The sequence below is a fragment of the Heterodontus francisci genome, unplaced genomic scaffold, assembly GCF_036365525.1.
Source record: "Heterodontus francisci isolate sHetFra1 unplaced genomic scaffold, sHetFra1.hap1 HAP1_SCAFFOLD_410, whole genome shotgun sequence".
NCBI classification, from domain to species: domain Eukaryota; kingdom Metazoa; phylum Chordata; class Chondrichthyes; order Heterodontiformes; family Heterodontidae; genus Heterodontus; species Heterodontus francisci.
Window position 1 is genome coordinate 329,128 of NW_027140485.1, and position 24,557 is coordinate 353,684.

A 24,557-nucleotide genomic window follows, 5' to 3' on the forward strand; every position below is an offset into this window, starting at 1 on the left:
AGTGTTCCCACGCAGCTGCTGCCCTCGTCCTTCTAGGTGGTAGAGGTCACGGGTTTGGAAGGTGCTGCCTGAGCAGCCTTGGTGCGTTGCTGCAGTGCATCTTGTAGATTGTACATAATGCTACCACTGTGCTTTAGTGGTGGAGGGAGTGAATGTTTGTGAATGGGGTGCCAATCAAGCGGGCTGCTTTGTACTGGATGGTGTCGAGCTTCTTGAATGTTGTTCAAGCTGCACCCATCCAGGCAAGTGGAGAGTATTCCATCACACTCCTGACTTGTGCCTTGTAGATGGTGGACAGGTTTGGGGAGTTAGGAGGTGAATTACTCGCCGCAGGATTCCTAGCCTCTGACCTGCTCTTGTAGCCACAGTATTTATATGGCTACTCCAGTTCAGTTTCTGGTCAATGGTAACCCCTAGGATGTTGATCGTGGGGGATTCAGCGATGGTAATGCCATTGAATGTCAAGGGGAGATGGTTAGATTCTCTCTTGTTGGAAATGGCCATTGCCTGGCACTTGTGTGGTGCAAATGTTACTTGCCACTTATCAGCCCAAGCCTGGATGTTGTCCAGGTCTTGCTGCATTTCTACACGGACTGCTTCAGTATCTGAGGAGTCACGAATGGTGCTGAACATTGAGCAATCATCAGCAAACATCCCCACTTCTGACCTTATGATTGAAGGAAGGTCATTGATGAAGCAGCTGAAGATGTTTGGGCCTAGGACACTACCATGAGGAACTCCTGCAGTGATGTCCTGGAGCTCAGATGATTGACCTCCAACAACCACAACCATTTTTTCCTTTGTGCTAGGTAAAGGCCTGCTACCCGACCCGAACCCGACGGGACCCGACAACATGTGTCAGGTTCAGGTCACCCTTCCGGGTCCGGCTTTCAGGCTTGGGTCGGGTTGGGCCGGGTCCGGGTTGGACTGGGTCCGGGTCGGACACACACAGTATTAATTGGACTTAAAAAGTTGTTTAAAAAGATGAAGATTGGAGCCACAAAGTCAGTGATTGTTTGGTCACTAGTTAAACAGAAACCCATGGAGTTGTGCCCAGACAGGTTGTGCCACACTGTACCAGTATCTGTATTGCTTAAAATAAATACAGCAATTGCCCGAAGGCTCAGAAAATATCATTATACATTACCTAGTTTTACAGGTTGAAATACTTGCTACAAGTTTATCCAGTGAGCAGCTGAGATGCAGAGACCAGGAGGGTCCTAAGTGATTAATTATTATAAAATATACAGTATTTATGTAAAAAATATAAAATGATCACTATCAGGACTGTGGTCTACACACATATAGTACTAATGTTTGGGGCAGTGTGAGCAATCCCTCCCACTATGATGATGTAAGAGATCAAATAAGAGAGAGACTTGAAGGAGAAGTAGCATGGCATCAATGGAGTTAGACATACTTCTGTAAAGCTGTATGTAGTTTAAGGGTCTGAAAAGGTTAATCTTGACAGAGTGTAAAGAATACTGCCCACCATGATCATGTGGGAGAGACTCGAGAACAGATACAGTGTGGCTTTTCAAAGAGTCACACAGTCTAATGTGGAGTGTATATAGTTATAATGCAATAAAAATTACTGTTTAAATACTACAGTCGAAGAACCTCTCTGGCTAGACTCAATATGGTGGGAGCATACAGAACCAAACATATAACACTGTATATAGTTCCTTAATATGTAATAAATTAGTTATTGTTCAAACTTACCAAACGCTCAGTAATCTCACCTGGCTAGACTAACCAAACATACAACACAGAGTAAAGCTCTCTCTACACTGTCCCATCAAACAGTCCCTGGGCAGGAACAGCAATGGGTTTGCTGCTGCCTGATTGGGATGCCTGAGTGTTGAGTGCACAATGAGGTGCAGCTGACAGTGCTGCAGTCAGTTCCTGGAGTTGCTGCTGGAGAGGGGGATCTGAGGAGAGAGCTGCAACATTTTTGGACAACATTTGTGCGGAGGAGGAAAAGACTGGATAAATAAGGCTGTATTTGGAGCTGGGTGGTTGAGCACCAGACCTTTGTTTGATTTGGACTGTTGCGGGAGGTAGAAGAGGCCGGAACAACAAGGGGCGGGGGCTGTACAATTCTACAGGGTGCTGTGCAATTGCATTGAATACACAAGGAAGCTCCCTCCTCACCCCAAATGCCCAGCCTGGGTCAGCTGAAGCTGCCTGGCTAAAGAGACAGAAGGTTATAGCCAGTGCCTGGGCAGCTTTCAGCTGACCCAGGTGAAGACACCTCCCACAACCAGAAGACTGGTAGAGCAGAAGACCAGTAGTGCTATTCAGAACTGTTGAGAGTGCTCTGTGTACCACCCTTAAAGCAAAAGTCATCGCTTACAGCCTGTCTTTCCCCTTTCCTGTATACCCTCAGTCACTCCCCTAACCTACTAGATGTTCACATGTTATTTCATGCAAACGTTTGTTTGTTTGTTGTTTTTCTTGCAAGCCTACAACTCGGGGTGTGTTTGGTTCTTGAACCCATGGCAAGCCCATCATCACTGGTGGCAGGGCCCTCTCATACCTTTGCGGCTACAGCCTCTCTGACTGCTCATGTGGTCCTGTCACCTTTTAAATTAATAACATCTAGCCATAGGATAAAGGGCTATCCCCACCCCAACATGTCTATAGAAGCTTGTGTAAAGGCAATGGCTGGGGTCGTTGGCACTTCGGCCATTGTGGCAGCCTCAAAGATGTACGGGAACGCAGTGTTTTTTCTGAAGATCGAGCGGGTGATGTCCCTGGCCCTGAGTAGGGGGCTCACTGTGGGTGGGACTGTCCTGCCAATGGACCCTCTGGGAGCTGCTGTGCAGCGAGTAATGTTATCTAATGTCCTGCGCTTCATTCCCAGTGAGCTCCTCCTCCCCCACCTGCACCATCTGGGGGAGGTGAGGTTGGGGATCACCCGAGTCCTGCTCGGTCTTCGGGAGAACAGCCTCCAGCATATGTACTCCTTCCGCCGCAAGCTATTTATGCAGCTAGAGTGGGAGGAGGTCTTAGAGGGTCACTTCAATGTGGAGCTCCAGGGGGCTACCACGTCTTCTGGAGCTCGGACAAGGCACGGTGCCATGCTTGCAAGGGGGCGGGGCATATTCGTAAGACTCCACCCCTACACCCCAACAGACACCGCTCAGGCAGTTCCGGAGGCTGTGGTTTTCACAGGAGAAAGAATAAATAATGAGAGGCACGTTCCCTGGATACTGTGGCAGAACCTGAGCCTGAGCTCAGCCCAAGGCCTGATCCCGGGTAACCCCACCTGCCCCAGGGCTGGGCTCAGGCCCAGGGAAACCAAGCAAAAGGAGGGTGCGGAGGCGGAGGCCTCTGATGACATGGAGGTCTCTGAGGCTTCGCGTCTTAGTGGGAAAAAGAGGAGAAGGCACCCCTCCACAGACGTAACACAGGGCCCTAAGGTGCAGGGCCCATCTGCTGGAAGGGAGCTGTCTCCTGATTCGGGTCCCCAGGTTTCCTCTGCCACCACCACCATCAAGGCTTTAAAGCCTGGGCAGGAAATCCCTACCCCTCAGATGGATATGAGGGGGAGACCCCTGTACATGTGGCCGTTCCTGAGGTAGCAGATGGAGCCCTGCTTGCGGTGGGGAAGCCTGGGGATGCTCCTGGAGAAGCCTCCCCATCTACCACTACATCGGGTGCTCTGAGTGGAGGGGAGGGCGAGGCCCCGAAGGGTTGGCCCTCCCAGCCAAAATCCACTCCCGACCAGGCTGTACCCGACCCAGTTATGGGTGAAAATGCTGCCCGTCTGCTGGGCCTGTGGCCGCTGGTGGGGTGGGAGATGGTCTCCTCTCTCCACCTCTGGTCCCGGCTCCGGCTGGATGTCCAGAGTTGGGAACTACCGTCTCCCCTGGGCCGCTCATTGGCCTGAGGATGGAGGTGGAGGGAGCTTTTGAACCACTGGAACCCATAGGCTCCAGTCCCACAGAAGAACCCAGAGAGGACTCTTCTGCCATCGTTTCTGGGGGTGGGATCATGACGGAGGCGGGACCAGCTGACGTGGCCGAGTCATCTGCTCCACAGTGTGTAGTGGGTGTGTCGGCTGCTGGCGGTGTTGACCCGGACGAGGTTGGGGACTTGATGTGAATCCATCACCAGTGAGGCGGTGGCCTCCCTCATGCCTCCCACCAAGTCTCCTCCCACCCCCACCGTGGAATTCCAGGACATCCTTGCGGCATGCAGGTATTGTCGCAATAAAGTTCAGCTGGCCCTTGGCCTTTGGTCGTGTTTGGCACTGATCATCCAGTCCGTCGGTGCCACCCTCAGTAAGGGAGGGCAGGGCGCGGGCGTGAAACTGGTTGAGAGGCACCGGTTTAACCCGTTCCTCAATGGGTTGCTGGGGGAGTGGAAGGCGAGGTGCGCTTCCACTCCCTCCTCACATTGAGGTGTTGGTGATGGGATCAAAGTACTTTTGACATGAAGATAACCATAGCCAGCCTCAACATCAATGGCAGCAGGGGGTCTCTCCGCAGATTTCACAATGTCTCAGTCCTCAGGGAAGGGAGGTATGCGGTGAGCTTTCTGCAGGAAACCCACACTGTTCTGGCAGACAAAGCCACCTGGCTCCTGGAGTGGCAGGGTGGGGTCTGCATGAGTCACCTCACCCCTATTTCTAGTGGGGTGGCTATCTTGTTGGCCCCGACTTTTCAGCCGGGTCAGAGAGCTTGTGCTGGGCCGTTTGCTCCACTTTGCCGTTCGCCTGGGTAGCGTGACACTCCACTTTGTGAATGTGAATACGCCCAGGCTCGGCACAATTCAAGCGTGCTTCTCTAAAGAAGTGTCCGCTCTCTTGAGCTCTATCAATAGCGGTGAGTGTATCATCCTCGGGGTGGGGTGGGGGGGGATTTTAACTGTACCCTCGAGGTGAGGGATCGCTCCGGTCCCCAGTGCGGCCAAGTGTCGGAGGAGAAGTTGAGGGAACAGATCAGCTCCCTCAACTTGGTGGACGTCTGGCGCAATCTCCATCACGACTCCAGCGCCTTCACGTGGAAGTCTGGAGGAGGAGAGTTCCGAATCGACCGCCTCTACATTTTGCAGGCATACGCCTCCCGCGTCTTGGCGGCCTCCATCCGGCTGGTGCCGTGCTCAGACCAACACGTCGGGTGGGCAAATTTCATTCTGCTCCTGGAAGATTTGGACTGCGCCTCACCCTTCTTCTACTCACTGGAAAAATGGCTGGGGGTCCATAAGCAGCTCATCGAGCTACTGGCCAACAACGGATCCTTCATCATGGATCCGGAGGGAATGGCCCTTTTGGTCCGTACCTATTACAGTGCGTTGTTCTCTCCGAATTCGTCCAGCGAGGATGCACAAAGAGTTTTGTGGCAGGACCTGCCGAAGGTCAGCCCAGAGGGCGCCGAAGCATTGGAGGCTCTGCTCACGTTGGCTAAGCTGACCAGTGCCCTCCACCAGCTCTCGAGGGGCAAATCCCCGGGGTGGAAGGGCTGACCGTGGAGTTCCTCAGGGCGTTCGGGGACTTCCTGGGGTGCGATTACACACGGGTCCTGGGGGAAAGCCTAGCGACCGGAGGAGATGCCCCTCTTGTGGCGCAGGGCGATCATCGTACTGCTGCCTAAGAGGGGCGATCTCCGCTTGCTTAAGAACTGGTGTTCAGACTCCCTCCTCAGCACGGATTATAAGATCATTGCCCGGGCTATGTCTACCCGCCTGGGCTCCTTGCTGGCTCACATGATACACCATGACCAGTCCTACACTGTCCGTTGCCGGTCCATCCAGAACAACATCCACCTGGTCTGGGACCTGATCCATCTTTCCTAGAGGACCGGTCTGTCGGTCTCTTTTCTCTCCCTTGGTCAGGAGAAGGCGATCGACAGGGTGGATCATGAATAACTTTTCGGGACTCTGCGCGCGTTCAGTCTTGGGCCGCATTTTGTGGCCCGGGTCCGACTTTTATACACCGCCGCAGAGTGTCTGGTTAACTTTAACAGGTCCTTGATGGCGCCCCTTCACTTTGAACAAGAACAAAGAACAAAGAACAGTACAGCACAGGAACAGGCCAATCGGCCCTCCAAGCCTGCGCCGATCTTGATGCCTGCCTAAACTAACGCCTTCTGCACTTCCGGGACCCATATCCCTCTATTCCCTTCCTATTCATGTATTTATCAAGATGTCTCTTAAATGTCGCTATCGTATCTGCTTCCACCACCTCCCCTGGCAGCAAGTTCCAGGCACTCACCACCCTCTGTGTAAAAAACTTGCCTTGCACATCCCCTCTAAACTTTGCCCCTTGCACCTTAAACCTATGTCCCCTCATAACTGACTCTTCCACCCTGGGAAAAAGCTTCTGACTATCCACTCTGTCCATGCCACTCATAACTTTGTAAACCTCTATCATGTCGCCCCTGCACCTCCGTCGTTCCAGTGAAAACAATCCGAGTTTTTCCAACCTCTCCTCATAGCTAATGCCCTCCAGACCAGGCAACATCCTGGTAAACCTCCTCTGTACCCTCTCCAAAGCCTCCACGTCCTTCTGGTAGTGTGGCGACCAGAATTGCACTTCAGCCCCTCGCTTCTGATCTTTGGGCACCTGGTGTGGAGACAGGTGTGCCTGGAGGAAGATCTCCTCGTCGGTCTGCTCCTGGGTCTGGTCAAGGTGGCAATTCACAGGTCCAGGCTGCGGGCCGTCGAGGGGCCCATCCGATCTGATTACCTGCCCCTCTTCCGAGATTACGTGTGCGCTCGGGTGTCCCTGGAGAAGGAACATGCGGCGTCTGCCAGTTCGCTTGAGGCCTTCCACAACCGGTGGGTGCCGCAGGGGCTGGAGTGCATCATCGCTGCCGAAAATGGCATTTTAATTTGAATTTTTGTTTTTGTTTATCTGTTTTTAATCAAGTTACGTGTTTAATATACATATAGAGGGAGGCTGAGGAATAAAGTCCCTCTTGACAAAAATAAATAAAAGGGGCCTAGGGTATAAAGGCCACCTTCATGAAAAAAACAAAAATAGGGCGGCACAGTGGCGCAGTGGTTAGCACCGCAGCCTCACAGCTCCAGCGACCTGGGTTCAATTCTGGGTACTGCCTGTGTGGAGTTTGCAAGTTCTCCCTGTGTCTGCGTGGGTTTCCTCCGGATGCTCCCGTTTCCTCCCACAGCCAAAAGACTTGCAGGTTGGTAGGTAAATTGGCCATTATAAATTGCCCGTAGTATAGGTAGGTGGTAGGGAAATATAGGGACAGGTGAGGATGTGGTAGGAATATGGGATTAGTGTAGTATTAGTATAAATGGGTGGTTAATGGTCGGCACAGACTCGGTGGGCCAAAGGGCCTGTTTCAGTGCTGTATCTCTAAATCAAAAAATCAATATAGAGTTTAAAAAAAGAGGTTAGATACTGATAAAAAAAATGAAAAAAAAATCTGGGTGAGCGAGAGTAAAGCTCCCTCGACACTGTCCCATCAAACACGTCCAATTGTTGGTAAATCATTACATTTTTCATAATATCCAATCATTTGTTCAGATCAGACATAACAACTCCCTTGCTTATCCTGAAAACATCAAGAGCCCGTTTTCATGTCTTTTTTGTAAATGTTAAAAATCTCCAACCTTGCCACATAATCTGAATTGCTCACTTACAGAGTCCAAGAACCAAAATAAAATTTAGAAGGGGATTGGATAAGTATTTAAAATGAATAATATATTGGAAGAGAATAGGGAAAGGTTATTCAGACTAGAACTAGAATCAGAGTGAAGGCCCAAGTGGCATCCACTGCTGTAATTTGTGGGATTTTATGAAATTCAGTTTTTATTTAATTGGATTCCAGCACTTCTATGAATGCTTTAGGATTGCATTCCATAATGCCGCCTATTTTTCAGTGAAAACAAAAACAACACAATGGTCTTATACATAACTTTGATTCCTAATACTTGGAATGTACACAGCTGCGCTTGTCTCTGCACCCTCTCAAGGGCGTCCTGTTGTCAGCACTTCTATACCGAGACACAGCATCAGCAGTTTTCAGCTGAGCAAAGTTGCTGTGTCAGCAGAAAGATTGAAGCTGCCTTCTCTGAGAAATTGGAAGAAATGCTACAGGTCATGGTCTTGAAGTTGGGAGGTGACACTAGATGCTTGTGAACAAACAGCATCATTGAAAATGATTTCTGCATTTACTTTAAAATTTTGTAAATGCAGCAATAAAAAGATCTGTAAATATGCTTCTAAAACTTTTTTTAAAATTAATTCATGGGATGTCGGCGTCACTGGCCAGGCCAGCATTTATTGCCCATCCCTAATTGCCCTTGAGAAGGTGGTGGTGAGCTGCCTTCTTGAACCGCTGCAGTCCATGTGGGGTAGGTACACCCACAGTGCTGTTAGGAAGGGAGTTCCAGGATTTTGACCCAGTGACAGTGAAGGAACGGCAATATAGTTACAGGTCAGGATGGTGTGTGACTTGGAGGGGAACTTGCAGGTGGTGGTGTTCCCATGCATTTGCTGCCCTTGTCCTTCTAGTTGGTAGAGGTCGTGGGTTTGGAAGGTGCTGTCTAAGGAGCCTCGGTGCATTACTGCAGTGCATCTTGTAGATGGTACACACTGCTGCCACTGTACGTCGGTGGTGGAGGGAGTGAATGTTTGTAGATGGGGTGCCAAACAAGCTGCTTTGTCCTGGATGGTGTCGAGCTTCTTGAATGTTGTTGGAGCTGCACCCATCCAGGCAAGTGGAGAGTATTCCATCACACTCCTGGCTTGTGCCTTGTAGATGGTGGACAGGCTTTGGGGAGTCAGGCGGTGAGTTACTAACCTGTAGCCACAGTATTTATATGGCTACTCCAGTTCAGTTTCTGGTCAATGGTAGCCCCTAGGATGTTGATAGTGGGGGATTCAGCGATGGTAATGCCGTTGAATGTCAAGGGGAGATGGTGAGATTCTCTCTTGTTGGAGATGGTCATTGCCTGGCACTTGTGTGGTGAAAATGTTACTTGCCACTTATCAGCCCAAGCCTGGATGTTGTCCAGGTCTTGCTGCATTTCTACACGGACTGCTTCAGTATCTGAGGAGTCACGAATGGTGCTGAACATTGTGCAATCATCAGCGAACATCCCCACTTCTGACCTTATGATTGAAGGAAGGTCATTGATGAAGCAGCTGTAGATGGTTGGGCCTAGGACACTACCCTGAGGAAATCCTGCAGTGATGTCCTGGAGCTCAGATGATTGTCCTCCAACAACCACAACCATCTTCCTTTGCGCTAGGTATGACTCAAGCCAGCGGAGGGGAGGGTTTTCCCCCTGATTCCCATTGAGCTCAGTTTTGCTAGGGCTCCTTGATGCCATACTCGGTAAAATGCTGCCTTGATGTCAAGGGCAGTAACTCTCACCTCACCTCTTGAGTTCAGCCCTTTTGTCCATGTTTGAACCAAGGCTGTAATGAGGTCAGGAGCTGAGTGGCCCTGGCGGAACCGAAACTGAGTGTCACTGAGCAGGTTATTGCTAAGCAAGTGCCGCTTGATGGTACTGTTGATGACACTTTCCATCACTTTACTGATGATTGAGAGTAGGCTGATGGGGCGGTAATTGGCCGGGTTGGACTTGTCCTGCTTTTTATGTGCAGGACATACCTGGGCAATTGTCCACATTGCAGGGTAGATGCCAGTGTTGTAGCTGTACTGGAACAGCTTGGCTAGGGTCACGGCAAGTTCTGGAGCACAGGTCCTCAGTACTATTGCCGGAATATTGTCAAGGACCATAGCTTATGCAGTATTCAGTGCCTTCAGTCATTTCTTGATATCATGCGGAGTGAATCGAATTGGCTGAAGTCTGGCATCTGTGATGCTGGGGACTTCAGGAGGAGGCCGAGATGGATCATCAACTCGGCACTTCTTGCTGAAAATTGTTGCAAATGCTTTTGCCTTATCTTTCGCACTGATGTGCTGGGCTCCCCCATCATTGAGAATGGGGATATTTGTGGAGCCACCTCCTCCAGTTAGTTGTTTAATTGTCCACCACCTGATTGCATAGTCTTGCTGCAATGTAACCCTCTTTCAAACTGTAACAGAAAGGTAGTGAAATGACGCGTGCACTTGGTTAGCTATGATTTTAGCTGCACAAGTCAGTGAGTTCTTTACATCATAGAATCATAGAGTACAGAAGGTCACTTGGCCCAAATCAGACATTAACTGGGAAGACAGTGCCATCCAATTAGTCCCACTGCCCCCTGTCCTTTCCCCATGTCCCTGCAAATTTCTCCTTTTCAAATATTTATCCAATTCCCTTTCAAAAGTTACTATTGAATCTGCTTCCACTGTCCTTTCTGGCAGTGCATTCCAGATCATAACAACTCGCTGTGTAAAACAATTCTCATCTCCATTCTGGTCCTTTGGCCATTTATCTTAAATCTGTGTCCTCTGGTTATTAACCCTCCTGCCAGTGGAAACAACTTGTCTTCTTTACTTTATCAAACCCCTTCATCATTTTGAAAGCCTCCCTTAATCTTCTCTGGTCTAAGGGGAACAATCCCAGCTTCTATCTTAAGCTGGACTCTTCTATAATAAAAGCAAAATACTGCAGATGGAAATCTGAAATAAAAACAAGAAATGCTGGAAATAGTCAGCAGGTCTGGCAGCATCTGTGGAGAGAGAAGCAGAGTTAACGTTTCAGGTCAGTGACCCTTCATCAGTACTGGAATCTTGTATAGCTGGTACCATCCTGGTAAGTCTCCTCTGCATCATCTCTATGTTCTCAATATCATTGCTAAAGTGTGGTGACTGAACTGAATGCAAAACTCCAACTGGGGTCTAACCTGTGATTTATAAAAGTTTAGCATAACTTCCTTGGTTTTGTACTCTGTGGGGGGAATTTTATGCTGGCGATGGAGGTATTGATGTCGGGGGAAACCGATGCCAAGATCCTCACGTTGCCTCTTTTCCAGAATTCCTTCTGAATTTAGTGCCAATTAGGCACTTAAGTGTATAGTGGTGGGCCTTGCATAGGATTTAGGGACCTTCATATCACCGGAGGTCCCACCCTTGGAAAGCTGTCAGCCAATCAGAGGCCGGCAGCTGTAGAGGAGGTGGCTGCTGCTGGAGATGACCGACCTGGAGGCTGAGGAACGTCACTGGAGCCAGGCCTCAGGTAGGTCAGGGTGCGGGTCGTGAGGGGGGGTGCTCTGCAGCAAGGGCGGGGGGTGGCCCTCAGAAGGACTCCCCCCTTCCCGATTCCGGGTCCCTCTTTCAGGCACTAATTGCCTTTGAATGAGGAATAACCCACCCCGCTGGAGCCGGGAAGCAGCCCGCACAGTTTTTCCTACTGTGCTTCCCATGCGGCGACAGGGTCTCCCACTGCACAGATAATTGTGGCTGCGGTGGGAAGTGGCCCTTAATTGGGGGCTAATTGCCCAGTTAAGGGCCTCAATTCATGGCAGGGCAGGAAGGCCGTTCACAGACCTTCCCACCCCAGGCTAAATTTCAGCGGGGCCCATAAAATAGCACTAGAAGGCAAGGGAAGGCCGAATATGGCCTTCCCGCCCAGAGGCCAATTGAGGCCCTTAAGTGGCCAATTAATGGACATGCAGGTACACCTGTCACCCTATAGTTAGCTCCTGTTGCCTCTGGTTGTGTGTCACCTTGTCCTGCAAGAGAAAGGAAAGTGTGCCAGTGAGTGTCATGCCATCTGTTTTGGTAATATGGCTGCCATGGTTGGATAGTTGGCAGTGTGTGCAAGCTTGTTGTAGCGCTTAGTGTGTAAGGGTGAGGTGAAGCAATGAATGTTAGGTATGAGTTCTGATTTATAGAGATTGTTGCTGGTGAGTGATGGGTGTGTGGCAAATTGTGTAATTGCTCAGGCTAGTGGTGCAGTTAGTAAGATATGGCATTTGAAGATGCATTCATGTGAGGTCATTGAACTGCTTGCAGCATTGCATCCAGGCCTCAGAGCTTGAATCCAGGCACTGACCTCCCAGGGATAGGCACCAACATGTGGCACCACGGACATTTGACAAAATTATTGACTCAGCCACGGACATGGAGGCAATTAAGTTGTTTATAAAGATAAAGCCAATCTAATGCCATCAAAACACATTTCTCCCTATAAATAAAGTAGCTAAGCATACAAACATCAATGGAGAGAGCAGAACTCCAATAGCTAGCTAGCAAGCAAAATAGTATGCAATGCCAATGCGAATTACTTTTGTTGACAGAATAGAGCTAGCTACATCATGTGACGGGTTAGTAGATGGACCTTATCTGATGACCTCTGTGGATTCACATTGTGTCAGGAGTGCAAATTCATCCAGAACATAAGAACTAGGAGCAGGAGTAGGCAATTCAGACCCTCAAACCTGCTCTGCCATTCAATACGATCATGGCTGATCTCATCTCGTCCTCAACTCCACTTTCCTGCCCTTTTTCCATAACACTTCAACCCATTACTAATTAAAAATCTGTCTTATCTCCTCCTTAAATTTACTCAATGTCCATCACACTCTGGGGTAGTGAATTCCGCAGACACGACCCTTTGAGAGAAGTAATTTTAAATCTGCTATCCCTTATCCTAAAACTATGACCTCTTGTTCTAGATTATCCCACCAGAGGAAACAACCTCTCTACTTCTACTTTGTCAATCCCCTTAATCATCTTATATACCTCTATTAGATTTCCTCTCATTCTTCTAAACTCAAGACAGTAAAGGCCTAAACTGCTCAACCTCTCTTCATAAGACAAACCCCTCATCTCTGGAATCAATCTAGTGAACCTCCTCTGAACTGCCTCCAATGCAACTACATCCCTCCTCGAGTAAGGGGACCAAAACTGTAAGCAATACTCCAGGTGCGGTCTCACTAATGCCGTGTACAGTTGCAGCAACACTTCCCTAATTTTATACTCTCTTCCATTCGCAAAAAATGCCAAAATTCCATTTGCCTTCCTTATTACCTGCTGCACCTGCATACTAGTTTTCTGTGATTCATGCACGAGGACACCCAGATTCCTTTGCACCGAAGCACTCTGAAGTTTCTCTCCATTTAGATAATAATTTGCCTTTCTATTCTTCCGACTAAAATGGATAACCTCACACTTACCCACATTAAACTCCATCTGCCAAATTTTGGCCCATTCACCTAACCTATCCATTTGTAAATTTTTTATTTCTTTATTGCAACTTACTATCCCACCTAGTTTAGTATCATCTGCAAATTTGGCTATAGTACCTTCTATCCCTGCATCCATGTCATTAATATAGATTGTAAATAGTTGGGGCTCGAGGACCAAACCCTGTGGCACCCCACTAGTTACATCTTGCCAACCAGAAAAGGACCCATTTATCCCGACTCTCTGTTTTCTGTTGGTTAGCCAATCCTCTATCCAAGCTAATAAATTGCCCCTAACCTCATGTGATTTTACCTTGTGCATTAACCTTTCGTGTGGCACCTTATCAAATGCCTTCTGAAAGTCCAGATATACTACATCTACAGGATCCCCATTATCTACTTTACTTGTTATATCTTCCAAGAACTCTAGTAAATTAGTCAAACATGATTTACCCTTCATAAAACCATGCTCACTCTGATGGATTTGCGTTTTGACTTTCTAAATGTCCTGTTATTACTTGCTTAATAATGGATTCTAACAATTTCACAACAACAGAAGTTAAACTAACTGGTTTCCTACTTTCTGCCTCCCTCCTTTATTGAATAAGGGCATTATATTAGCATTTTTCCAATCCACTGGAACCTTTCCCGCATCCAGGGAATTTTGGAATTTTTTTTTTTTATTCATTCATGGGATGTGGGCGTCACTGGCCAGGCCAGCATTTATTGCCCATCCCTAATTGCCCTAACTGAGTGGCTTGCTAGGCCATTTCAGAGGGCATGTAAGAGTCAACCACATTGCTGTGGGTTTGGAGTCACATGTAGGCTAGACCAGGTAAGGACGGCAGATTTCCTTCCCTGAAGGACATTAGCGAACCAAATGGGTTTTTACAACAATCGACAATGGTTTCATGGTCATCATTAGACTAGCTTTTTAATTCCAGATTTATTTATTGAATTCAAATTCCACCTTCTGCTGTAGTGGGATTTGAACCCATATCCCCAGAGCAATACTCTGGGTCTCGGGTTATTAGTGACAATACCACTACGCCACCGCCTCCCCTGCATTATAACCAATGCATCCACTGTCTCCACTGCCACTTCCTTTAAGACCCTAGGATGTAGGCCATCAGGCCCTGGGGACTTGTCTGCCTTCAATCCCAATAGTTTGCTCAGTACGTTTTCCCTAGTGATGATGATTGTTCTAAGTTCCTCCCTTTCTATAGCCTCTGCATTACTTGTTGCTATTGGGATGGTACTAGTGTCCTCCACTGTGAAAACTGAGGCAAAATACTGATTAAATGTCTACGCCATTTCTGTGTTCCCCACAATTACCTCCCCTGTCTCATTTTCCAAGGGACCAACATTCATTTTAGCTACTCTTTTCCCTTTTATACACTTATAGAAGCTTTTGCGATCCGTTTTTATATTTTGCGCTAGTTTTCTTTCATAATTTACCTTTGTTCTTTCTATTACTTTTTTAGTAACTCTTTGTTGGTCTTTAAAAGTTTCCCAATCTTCCAGCCTGCCACTGGCCTTTGCAATATGGTATGGCTTAGTTTTTGTCTTTATGTAATCCTTAACTTCCTTGCTTAGCCATGGATATTTTTCCCCCTCTTACAATCTTTCTTCCTCTCTGGAATATATTTTAGTTGGGAGGAATTGAATGTCTCCTTAAACATCTGCCACTGCTCATCAACTGTCCTACCCTTTAATCTTCTTGCCCAGTCCACTAGGGTCAAATCTGCCCTCCTGCCTATGTAATTACCTTTGATTAACTCCAGAACACTAGTGTGGGACTCCAGTTTTTCGCCTCAAACTGAATTTGAAATTCTAGCATGCTATGATCACTCTTCCCTAGGGGATCCTTAACTATGAGATCATTAATTAATCCCACCTCATTACACAATACCAAATCTAGAATAGCCTGCTTCCTGGTTGGTCCCACAACATATTGCTCCAAAAAACAATCTCTGATACATTCAATGAACTCTCCCACGAGGCTACCCTTGCCAATATGATTAATCCAGTCTATATGCATATTAAAATCACCCATGATTATTTCCGTACCTTTCTTACAAGCCCCCAGTATTTCCTGGTTTATACTGTGCCCCACTGCAGAACTACTGTTTGGGGACCTATAGATTACTCCCAACAGGGTATTCTTTCCCTTGCTATTTCTTATTTCTACCCAGACTGATTCTACGTCTTGATCTCCAGTGCCTATATCATTTTTCACTACAGCACTGATCTCTTCCTTTACGAACCAAGCTACACCACCTCCTTTCCCTTCCTGTCAATCCTTCCGAAATACTGAGTACCCTTGGATACTCAGTTCCCAAACCTGGTTTCCCTGCAACCACGTCTCAGTAGTCACCACTAAATCATACCCTTTCATTTCTATTTGCGCTGTTAACTCATTAATTTTATTCCAAATTCTTTGTGCATTCAGATACAAAGCCTTTAAGTTTGTTCTATGATCAAATTTCCCTACTCTTGTACGATTCCTTGGTGCAATATGATGTTCACATATTCTGTCCCAACCTTTTATTTTCTGGTAACAATCAGCCTCATCACTAACCTGCACTCCTACCTTCTCCTTTAACTTTGACTTCTTAATTTTCCATGCAACTGAACCCTCCCCCCCACTTCATAAACCATGAAACACAAGGAAAGGATTGTTATTGTGGTTATTGAGGTGAGGCAGTAGAAAAATCAACAATAGGAAGACAGACCATTTCTCATACTGGTGTTGTCACAAGACAATTTAACTCATGATAATCTCTGCTTGTGCAACTTCTCCACCTGCTTGTAATATGTATATGAAGACAGGGCAGCCAACAAAAGGGCATTGATCTCCAAATCAGGAGAATTTGATAGGGTGAAGCAGATGATACTTAGCTAGTGACAAAATTAGATAAACACGATTACAAATAAAGAGCGTCTTTCAGTTCCTTCAATAAAGTGGTTCTCTTAAATTCACTTATGTCGATATTTCAGTCTATCACTGTCCATTCCAATTCAGCTCGAACAATATAGTTATTAACAAAAAGGTTTTCTGCAAAAAGTTGACCTGTTGTTACTGCATGTATTTTTCCGTTACAAAATATTTAGACACTATCTGCAAGATTGTACTCCAGACTATCCAATTTATGTCCAAGCCAAATTTCTTACCTGTTAGCAAAGATGCACTTTTAACATAATGTAATTATATGATACAGACAACTTTCAAATGACATTAGGCACTCAAGTTATCTGGCCTCAAACTGGATAGTAAATGATGCACATTGCAGTTACTGATCTTTGACATAGGGTTGAATTTTACCAGCCCCTCGTGGCGGGGGCCCTGTAAAATTCAGCGGGAAGAGGCCCGCATTGACCCCCGACGTTGAGAAAGGCCTGCCGCATATTATCGGCGGCGGGGGAACCTCGGTGCAGCCCCCCTGCTGCCTGGCAGCGGGGCCTTCATCTAAATATTCAAATGAACAATAATAAGATTTAAATTAACTTTCCTGCAGGCGGCAGCCGTCCCACGCCAATTTTCAGCCGCTGAATGCAGCTTGTGCACCTTCTGAACTCCGTGCGCAGTTCTGAGATGAGACCCTGGTGGGGAGGGGGAGGAGTAAAATTTTCAGGTGGGAATGGTGGGGGAATGTGGAAAACAATTTTTATTGGCTGTGGGGATGGTGGGAAGGGGTTGAGGGTCAGAGAACAAATTTCAGGGGGGCAGATTCGGGATATTAAAAGAAGTTTAATACGGGGTGAGAGGGCAACTTATATATAAATTACCCATTGAGGGGTGGGAGACGTGATTTGGAGTTGAAATAAAATTTTATTTTTATATCCCATAGATTGGGACCTTTAAATTTTAAAATGTTACTGAAGGGCTTGAAGCCCTTTAAAAATGGTGCCGGTGCCTGCGCAGTGGCGCTGGACACGTTGCTGGGGACACGGCGGCCGCCCCCGATGACATCACTAATAAAATCCAGCCCATACTTGTAAAACTTTTCGTTTAATCCAATTTGCAGCAAAAAAAATCAGTTAATATCTGTTTCTAACATGGTCATTGAAACATCATAAATTTTTTCTATGTCTTCCCTGACAGTTTTTAAAGCTACAAATGCAGCATAGATTTTGTGCAGGAATCGTAGCCAGTTCATCAGAGATTAAGATTTGTTAAAGCTGTTACATTGTATTCACTATGTATATGGGTTAGCAACATCCTGTTTCTGCCAATATCACTTAGCCCCATTACTGTACTGTTGTATTCTTGAGGAACTTAAAGTGCTGACTTCTGGAGATTCCTTGGATTTTCTTGCCTGTTTTTTTTTAATTCATTCATGGGATGTGGGTGTCACTGGCTATGCCAGCATTTATTGCCCATCCCTAATTGCCCTTGAGAAGGTGGTGGTGAGCTGCCTTCTTGAACCGCTGCAGTCCATTTGGGGTAGGTATACCCACAGTGCTGTTAGGAAGAGAGTTCCAGGATTTTGACCCAACGACAGTGAAGGAACGGTGATATAGTTCCAAGTCAGGATGGTGTGTGACTTGGAGGGGAACTTGCAGGTGGTGGTGTTCCCATGTATTTGCTGCCTTTGTCCTTCTAGTTGGTAGAGGTCGCGGGTTTGGAAGGTGCTGTCGAAGGAGCCTTGGTGCATTGCTGCAGTGCATCTTGTAGATGGTACACACTGCTGCCACTGTGTGTCGGTGGTGGAGGAAGTGACTGTTTGTAGATGGGGTGCCAATTAAGTGGGCTGCTTCGTCCTGGATGGTGTCGAGCGTCTTGAGTGTTGTTGGAGCTGCACCCATCCAGGCAAGTGGAGAGTATTCCATCACACTCCTGACTTGTGCCTTGTAGATGGTGGACAGGCTTTGGGGAGTCAGGAGGTGAGTTACTCGCATCAGGATTCCTAGCCTCTGGCCTGCTCTTGTAGCCACTGTATTTATATGGCTACTCCAGTTCAGTTTCTGGTCAATGGTAACCCCTAGGATGTTGATAATGGGGGATTCAGCGATGGTAATGCTGTTGAATGTCAAGGGGAGATGGTTAGATTCTCTCTTGTTGGAGATGGTCATTGCCTGGCACTTGTGTGGCACAAATGTTACTTGCCACTTATCAGCCCAAGCCTGGATATTGTCCAGGTCTTGCTGCATTTCTACATGAACTGTTTCAGTATCTGAGGAGTCACGAATGGTGCTGAACATTGTGCAATCATCTGCGAACATCCCCACTTCTGACCTTATGATTGAAGGAAGGTCATTGATGAAGCAGCTGAAGATGGTTGGGCCTAGGACACTACCCTGAGGAACTCCTACAGTGATGTCCTGGAGCTCAGATGATTGTCCTCCAAGAACCACAACCATCTTCCTTTGCGCTAGGTATGACTGCAGCCAGCAAGGGTTTTCCCCCTGATTCCCATTGAGCTCAGTTTTGCTAGGGCTCCTTGATGCCATACTCGGTAAAATGCTGCCTTGATGTCAAGGGCAGTAACTCTCACCTCACCTCTTGAGTTCAGCCCTTTTGTCCATGTTTGAACCAAGGCTGTAATGAGGTCAGGAGCTGAGTGGCCCTGGCGGAACCGAAACTGAGTGTCACTGAGCAGGTTATTGCTAAGCAAGTGCTGCTTGATGGCACTGTTGATGACACTTTCCATCACTTTACTGATGATAGAGAGTAGGCTGATGGGGCGGTAATTGGCCAGGTTGGATTTGTCCTGCTTTTTGTGTACAGGACATACCTGGGCAATTTTCCACATTGCAGGATAGATGCCAGTGCTGTAGCTGTACTGGAACAGCTTGGATAGGGGCGCGGCAAGTTCTGGAGCACAGATCTTCAGTACTATTGCCGGAATATTGTCAGGGACCATAGCTTTTGCAGTGTCCAGTGCCTTCAGTCGTTTCTTGATATCACACGGAGTGAATTGAATTGGCTGATGTCTGGCATCTGTGATGCTGGGGACTTCAGGAGGAGGCCGAGATGGATCATCAACTCGGCACTTCTGGCTGAAGATTGTTGCAAATGCTTCAGTCTTATCTTTTGCACTGATGTACCGGGCTCCCCCATCATTGAGGATGATGATATTTCTGGAGCCACCTCCTCCAGTTAGTTGTTTAATTGTCCACCACCATTCACGGCTGCAATTGGCAGGACTGCAGAGCTTAGATCTGATCCGTTGGTTATGGGATCGCTTAGCTCTATTTATCACATGCTGCTTACACAGTTTGGCATTCAGATAGTCCTGTGTTGTAGCTTCACCAGGTTGACACCTCATTTTGAGGTATGCCTGGTGCTGCCCCTGGCATGCCCTCCTGCACTCTTCATTGAATCAGGGTTGGTCTCCTGGCTTGATGGTAATGGTAGAGTGGGGGATATGCCGGGCCATGAGATTACAGATTGTGGTTGTGGTTGTGATTGTGGTTGAGTACAATTCTGCTGCTGCCGATGGCCCACAGCGCCTCATGGATGCCCAGTTTTGCATTGCTAGATCTGTTCGAAATCTGCTTTCCCTCAATACAATTTCTGGAACAATGCGATTCCAAATCAATAGCAGCGGAATGGCGACATTTGTACAGAAGTAAAAGTCCAGCAACTTTCAACGCCACTGACCTTGTGTCCCAGGTGAAAGTAATGTGTGTCAGAGAGCAGAAATTGAGACATTCCCTAAGTGAAATTTGCCATTTTTAAATGAGTTTATATAACACAAGCTTTTAATTTTGTGTTTTAAAATAACCTAGCTGCTACGTTATTCTAAAACACAAGGTTAAAGGCTTGAAGCAGAGGTGTCCAACCTTTTTGCTTGGGGGACCACATTACAATTTTTATCTTACATAGGGGGCCGGTGTGACAATTTCAGAAAGATAAAGGCATTAAAAATTTAGCTTACTATTAGTCAAAATAACAACAAATGTGCATTTTTGTCAAGAAGCTTTCAATGAGAAGACTAATTTATTGACTTCTCATCAATTTGCTGGAGACTGATATAGTGGGCAACTTTTTGCTTGCACAAGTAGTCAGTGTTTGTCCGCACACTTGTAGCGATGCGGAGTATTCTGGATGGATGTCCATCTGTCAGGAGTGATCTTGATCACCCTCTCTCCCTCCTCTCTCTGTCTGTCTGTCCCTCTCTGTGGTCCCCACTTTCCATATCGTCCCCCCTCTCTGTGTCGTCTCCCTCTTTCTCTCCCTGTCCCACCCCCTCTCTCTCTCCCTTCCCCTTCTCTCTCTCTCCCTTCCCCCTCTCTTTCTCCCCTGTCTCCCTCTCTCTCTCAGTCCTGTCCCCCCTCTCTCCCTGTCCCTGTACTCCTCTTTCCCTTTCCCCCTCTCTTTCTGTCCCCCCTCTCCCTCTCCCCCACTCCCTGACCCCTCTCTCTCCCCCATCCTCATCCCTCTCTCTTCCCCTCTCCCCACTTCTTTCTCCCCTGTCCCCCCCTCTCTTTCTCTCTCCCCCGCGTCCCCCCCTCACTCTCCCCCTTCCCCCTCTCTCTCTCTCCCCCCCACCCCCCCCGTTCCCCATCTCTCTCTTTCTCTCCCTCTCTCTCTGACAGTTGCAGACAGCAGGAACTCTCAGCTTTGTGACTGGTCAGTTTTTAAAAAAAAATCACAGCCACCAGGTTCTTAGAGCAGTAACTGCACTTCCAATTCGGACAAGGTCGTGGTTTTTGGTGGGCTTTTAAAAAAAATCAGAACCCACCGCTGTTCCTGCTCTAAGAACCTGTCAGTTGTGAAACTGCTGGCTGCAATTTGTTTTTCAAGCCTGACTGGAGCCAATGGGAAATTTCTCATCCCTGAAATTACCAGTCATGGACCCCAAAATTTTTACCACAGACACTGGTGTCCATGCCAACCACTGTGTCCTCCACAGCCTATCTGTTACCATTGTCTTTTGACCATGTGTCTGGATGGCGACCTGCCCTGCTCTGCAGATATAGGACATCTCCTCCTCTCCACCAATAGGTCCAGTGCAACGTCTCAAAACCTTAGAGGCCACTCTCTTCCCACGCTGTGCTATTACTCACTGTTTCCCAGGTCAGATTCACTTCCTGCATGACTACCAGCACTTGCTCCAGTCACAATCCATCTTCCCTTTCAGAGTTGTATGCTAGCTTTAAGCAGTTCTAGGAAGTTACGATTTTGGGCCCCTGCTGATGTGCATGGTCAATCAACAGTACGATTAGCAGAAATCATTCTATTGAGCAAGCAGTAAGTATGAGATTGGCGTACTGACTGCTTGTGTCAATGTCTGCTGGTTAATCACACTTCATGATTCCTGGTGGGGGGCTATCTAATTTAGACTCCAACTTCTGTACATATACCGTGTCAAACCCTTCCAGAATCTTAAAGATCTCTATCAGGTCAACTCTCAGCCTTCCCTTTTCTAGAGAAAAGAGTTCCAGCCTGTTCAGTCTTTTCTGCCAGTTAAAAGCTCTCAGTTCTGACATTATCCTTGTAGTTTTTTTGCCACTTCCCCAGTGCCTTTTTATCTTTTTTATATTATGGAGACCAGAGCTGTTCATGGTACATTCATCAAGGTTCTAGATAAGTTTAACAAAAGCTCTCTGCCTTTCAATTCTATTCCTCTAAAAATGAACCCCAATGCTTTATTGCCATTTTCATGGTTTGCCTTGCTACTTTTGACAATTTGTGAAACCGCATTTTCCACGGAGGTAGCCTCCTTATTCCTCCTACCAAAATGTATCACCGTACACTCCAATTCCTTTTGGCCTCCTTGTCTCGAGAGACAATGGGTAAGCGCCTAGAGGTGGTCAGTGGAGCAGCGCCTGGAGTGGCTATATAGGCCAATTCTAGAGTGACAGACTCTTCCACAGGCGCTGCAGGTAAAGTTGGTTGTCGGGGCTGTTACACAGTTGGCTCTCTCCTTACACAGCTGTCTCTTTTCCTGCCAACTGCTGAGTCTCTTCGACTCGCCTCTCTTCAGCCCTGCCTTTACAGCTGTCCGCCAGCTCTGGCGATCACTGGCAACTGGCTCCCATGACGTGTGGTCAATGCCACAAGAGTTCATGTCACATTTGCAAACGTCTTTAAAGCGGAGACATGGACAGCCGGTGGGTCTGATACCAGTGACGAGCTTGCTGTACAATACGTCCTTGGGGATCCTGCCATCTTCCATGCGGCTCACAAGGCCAAGCCATCTCACTCCAATTACTGTGCATCTAACCCATGCTGTGTGCCCTGGAGTATATGACTGGACAGTGCTGCTCAAGGGTTAGGTATAAAAAAAGCATGCAATTACAGAGCACCTTTGACAACCTCAGGACGTCCCAAAGTGTTTTACAGCCCATTAAGTACTTTTGAAATGCAGTCATTGTATTAATGTATGAATACAGTGTGGAGGGAGCTTTACTCTATATCAAACCTGTGCTGTATCTGCCCTAGGAGTGTTTGATGGGGACAGTGTAGAGGGAGCTTTACTCTGTATCTAACCCTTTTTTTGTAGAGGGAGCTTTATTCTGATTCTAACCCTGTGCTGTACCTGCTTTGGGAGTGTTTGATGGGGTGGCGTAGAGGGAGCTTTACTTAGTGTTTACTTAGTTTTATAGCCAGTGTTATATCACCTAAACGTGCTCATACCAACAAGGGATCAGGGACATAGAAAGTGTTCCAGTTATGGAAAGCTGCTATCATGAAACCTATTTTCATCCATTGCTCCTCTTTTTGTGAGGCAAACCCACCTCTGGTTCAAAGGCTAGGCAACTTGTTCTCAGTCTTCCATCAATGCAGCAACCAGGAGTTGCGGAGCTGCAGTCTGGCAATGACATGCAGACCAGGACTGCCTTCTGTGTGCCCAGAGAAGCTCACTACAGCAGAAAACAAAAGATCAGCAGCTCAAATCTCAACCATCTGCTCCACCATTCTTTTTCTCTCTTTCCTTGCTAATAGGTGCAGATTCTTTTCTACAGTCGCAAACCTGCCAACTAGAATCCTATACCTCAATCAAGTGACCATTCTTCAGGCATGAGCTGAGACAGTCAACAAGCTAATTGAGTGTGGCATGCATCACAGTCAAGCCCAATATTGCCCCCACCTAATACCACACAGCACTTTTCAGGAATCACTGGATAGTGGCCAGGACCAGGAACCCTATCCTGGGACATCTTGGTCAACTATAGTGACCCTAGTGCCATGCTGGCTCACATTATCTGAGCATGGTTCCCTTACATGATGGGTTTATGGGGAATCTGCATTACTGCAGCATTAAGTTAGAGCAGTGCCATTGTACTGCCAACTGTACAGATATGATGTAAGTCACCAGACATGAACCTCTGCAGCTACCTTACAAACACATTTTAAAACACTTCATATGCAGCATTCATTGTAAAACTTGATAGGGGCTCTACAAAACAAGAATAGTATTTCATTCAGAAACTATCAACAAAATTTAATGTATCAAAGTGGCTTTAAAATATATTGGCTTATTTTTCATTTTTATTTTATTGATATCAGGCCTGGACTCTCACAAGATCATTAGTTCAAGCCTTACCGTACATCTTACAGCGGACTATACCATCTCTCCCTCAATCCCAGGCATCTGAAAGATTTATTCTCTCCAAGAAATGATAGAAACAGATGACCTTAGCCCCTGTGTGATGCCAGCAGTGGTCCTGATGAATGCTGAGAGACAGACACTTACAGACCTTTCATTCACCACAGCCGACAAGGGATGAATGAAGGAGGAATCATTGACCCAGTGGTGTTAGTTTCTTCTTCTCTGGAGACAAGCGTATTAAGTCTCTTAGTCCTTGATACAATGCTTTGGCACTGCATGCATTACATCAGCAGCTTCTTCCTGACAGACACACAGCTTATTCTGAGTGAGGAGGAGCAGGGTAGGGGGTTGGATTCTTAGTGTAGTTAAAACGTACTTCACAGAGGGAACAAACACAGAGAAGACTGTCATTAATCAAACCCTGACAGCAATTTACTCAAAAGCTATTTGCTCACAAAGCTAAGCAGTGATACTGTTGCCTCTTTTATCCCCAAAATATCAACCACCATTTATCCAAAATCTGCTTTGAATTCCTTGCATTGTATAGGATAGACACCGTCTTAGGCTGCTTTTTACAGTAAATGACAGTCCCCTCCACTGCCGCAATCTTACTATCTAATGTGGAGACAGCACAGAACTGGGGAGTTAGGAGGCAACCGTGTAGAGGACAGAGTCTGCAAAATACTTGTCATTTTTAAATACTTACCATTTCCAACATGGTGATCAGCAATTCCACAGCAGTCCATGAGGAATTCTACTATGTTTGCTCGCTGGCATTCCAATAAATCTGAGTGTTGGGTTTCACTTGGCAAAGAAGAAAGCACTTTGAAAGGGGGTGAAAAGAAAAGAAACCAGCAATGATCTCTCCCGATGTCTGGAATGCAGCTATTGCACTGTCATTTGGAAGGAGATTTCTGGATTCAAGAGAGCAGGGAGCACAGCTTTATATTCCTAGCCTTCTCCCCCCTCCTTCCTCTTTTTCCCTTCAAGGGCGT

General features: G+C 47.0%; 1 protein-coding gene across 1 annotated transcript in view; it reads right to left on the reverse strand.

Annotated features, from left to right (window-relative positions):
• LOC137359987 (protein EFR3 homolog B-like) overlaps positions 1–24,331 on the reverse strand; it is a 257,272-nt gene extending 232,941 nt beyond the window's left edge. Inside the window, exon 1 of the mRNA XM_068025582.1 lies at positions 24,269–24,331. Within this exon, the coding sequence (XP_067881683.1) occupies positions 24,269–24,308 (40 nt within the window). The 5' untranslated portion in view covers positions 24,309–24,331. The remainder of the gene's footprint in view (positions 1–24,268) is intronic.
• Between the last annotated feature and the right edge of the window lie 226 nt (positions 24,332–24,557).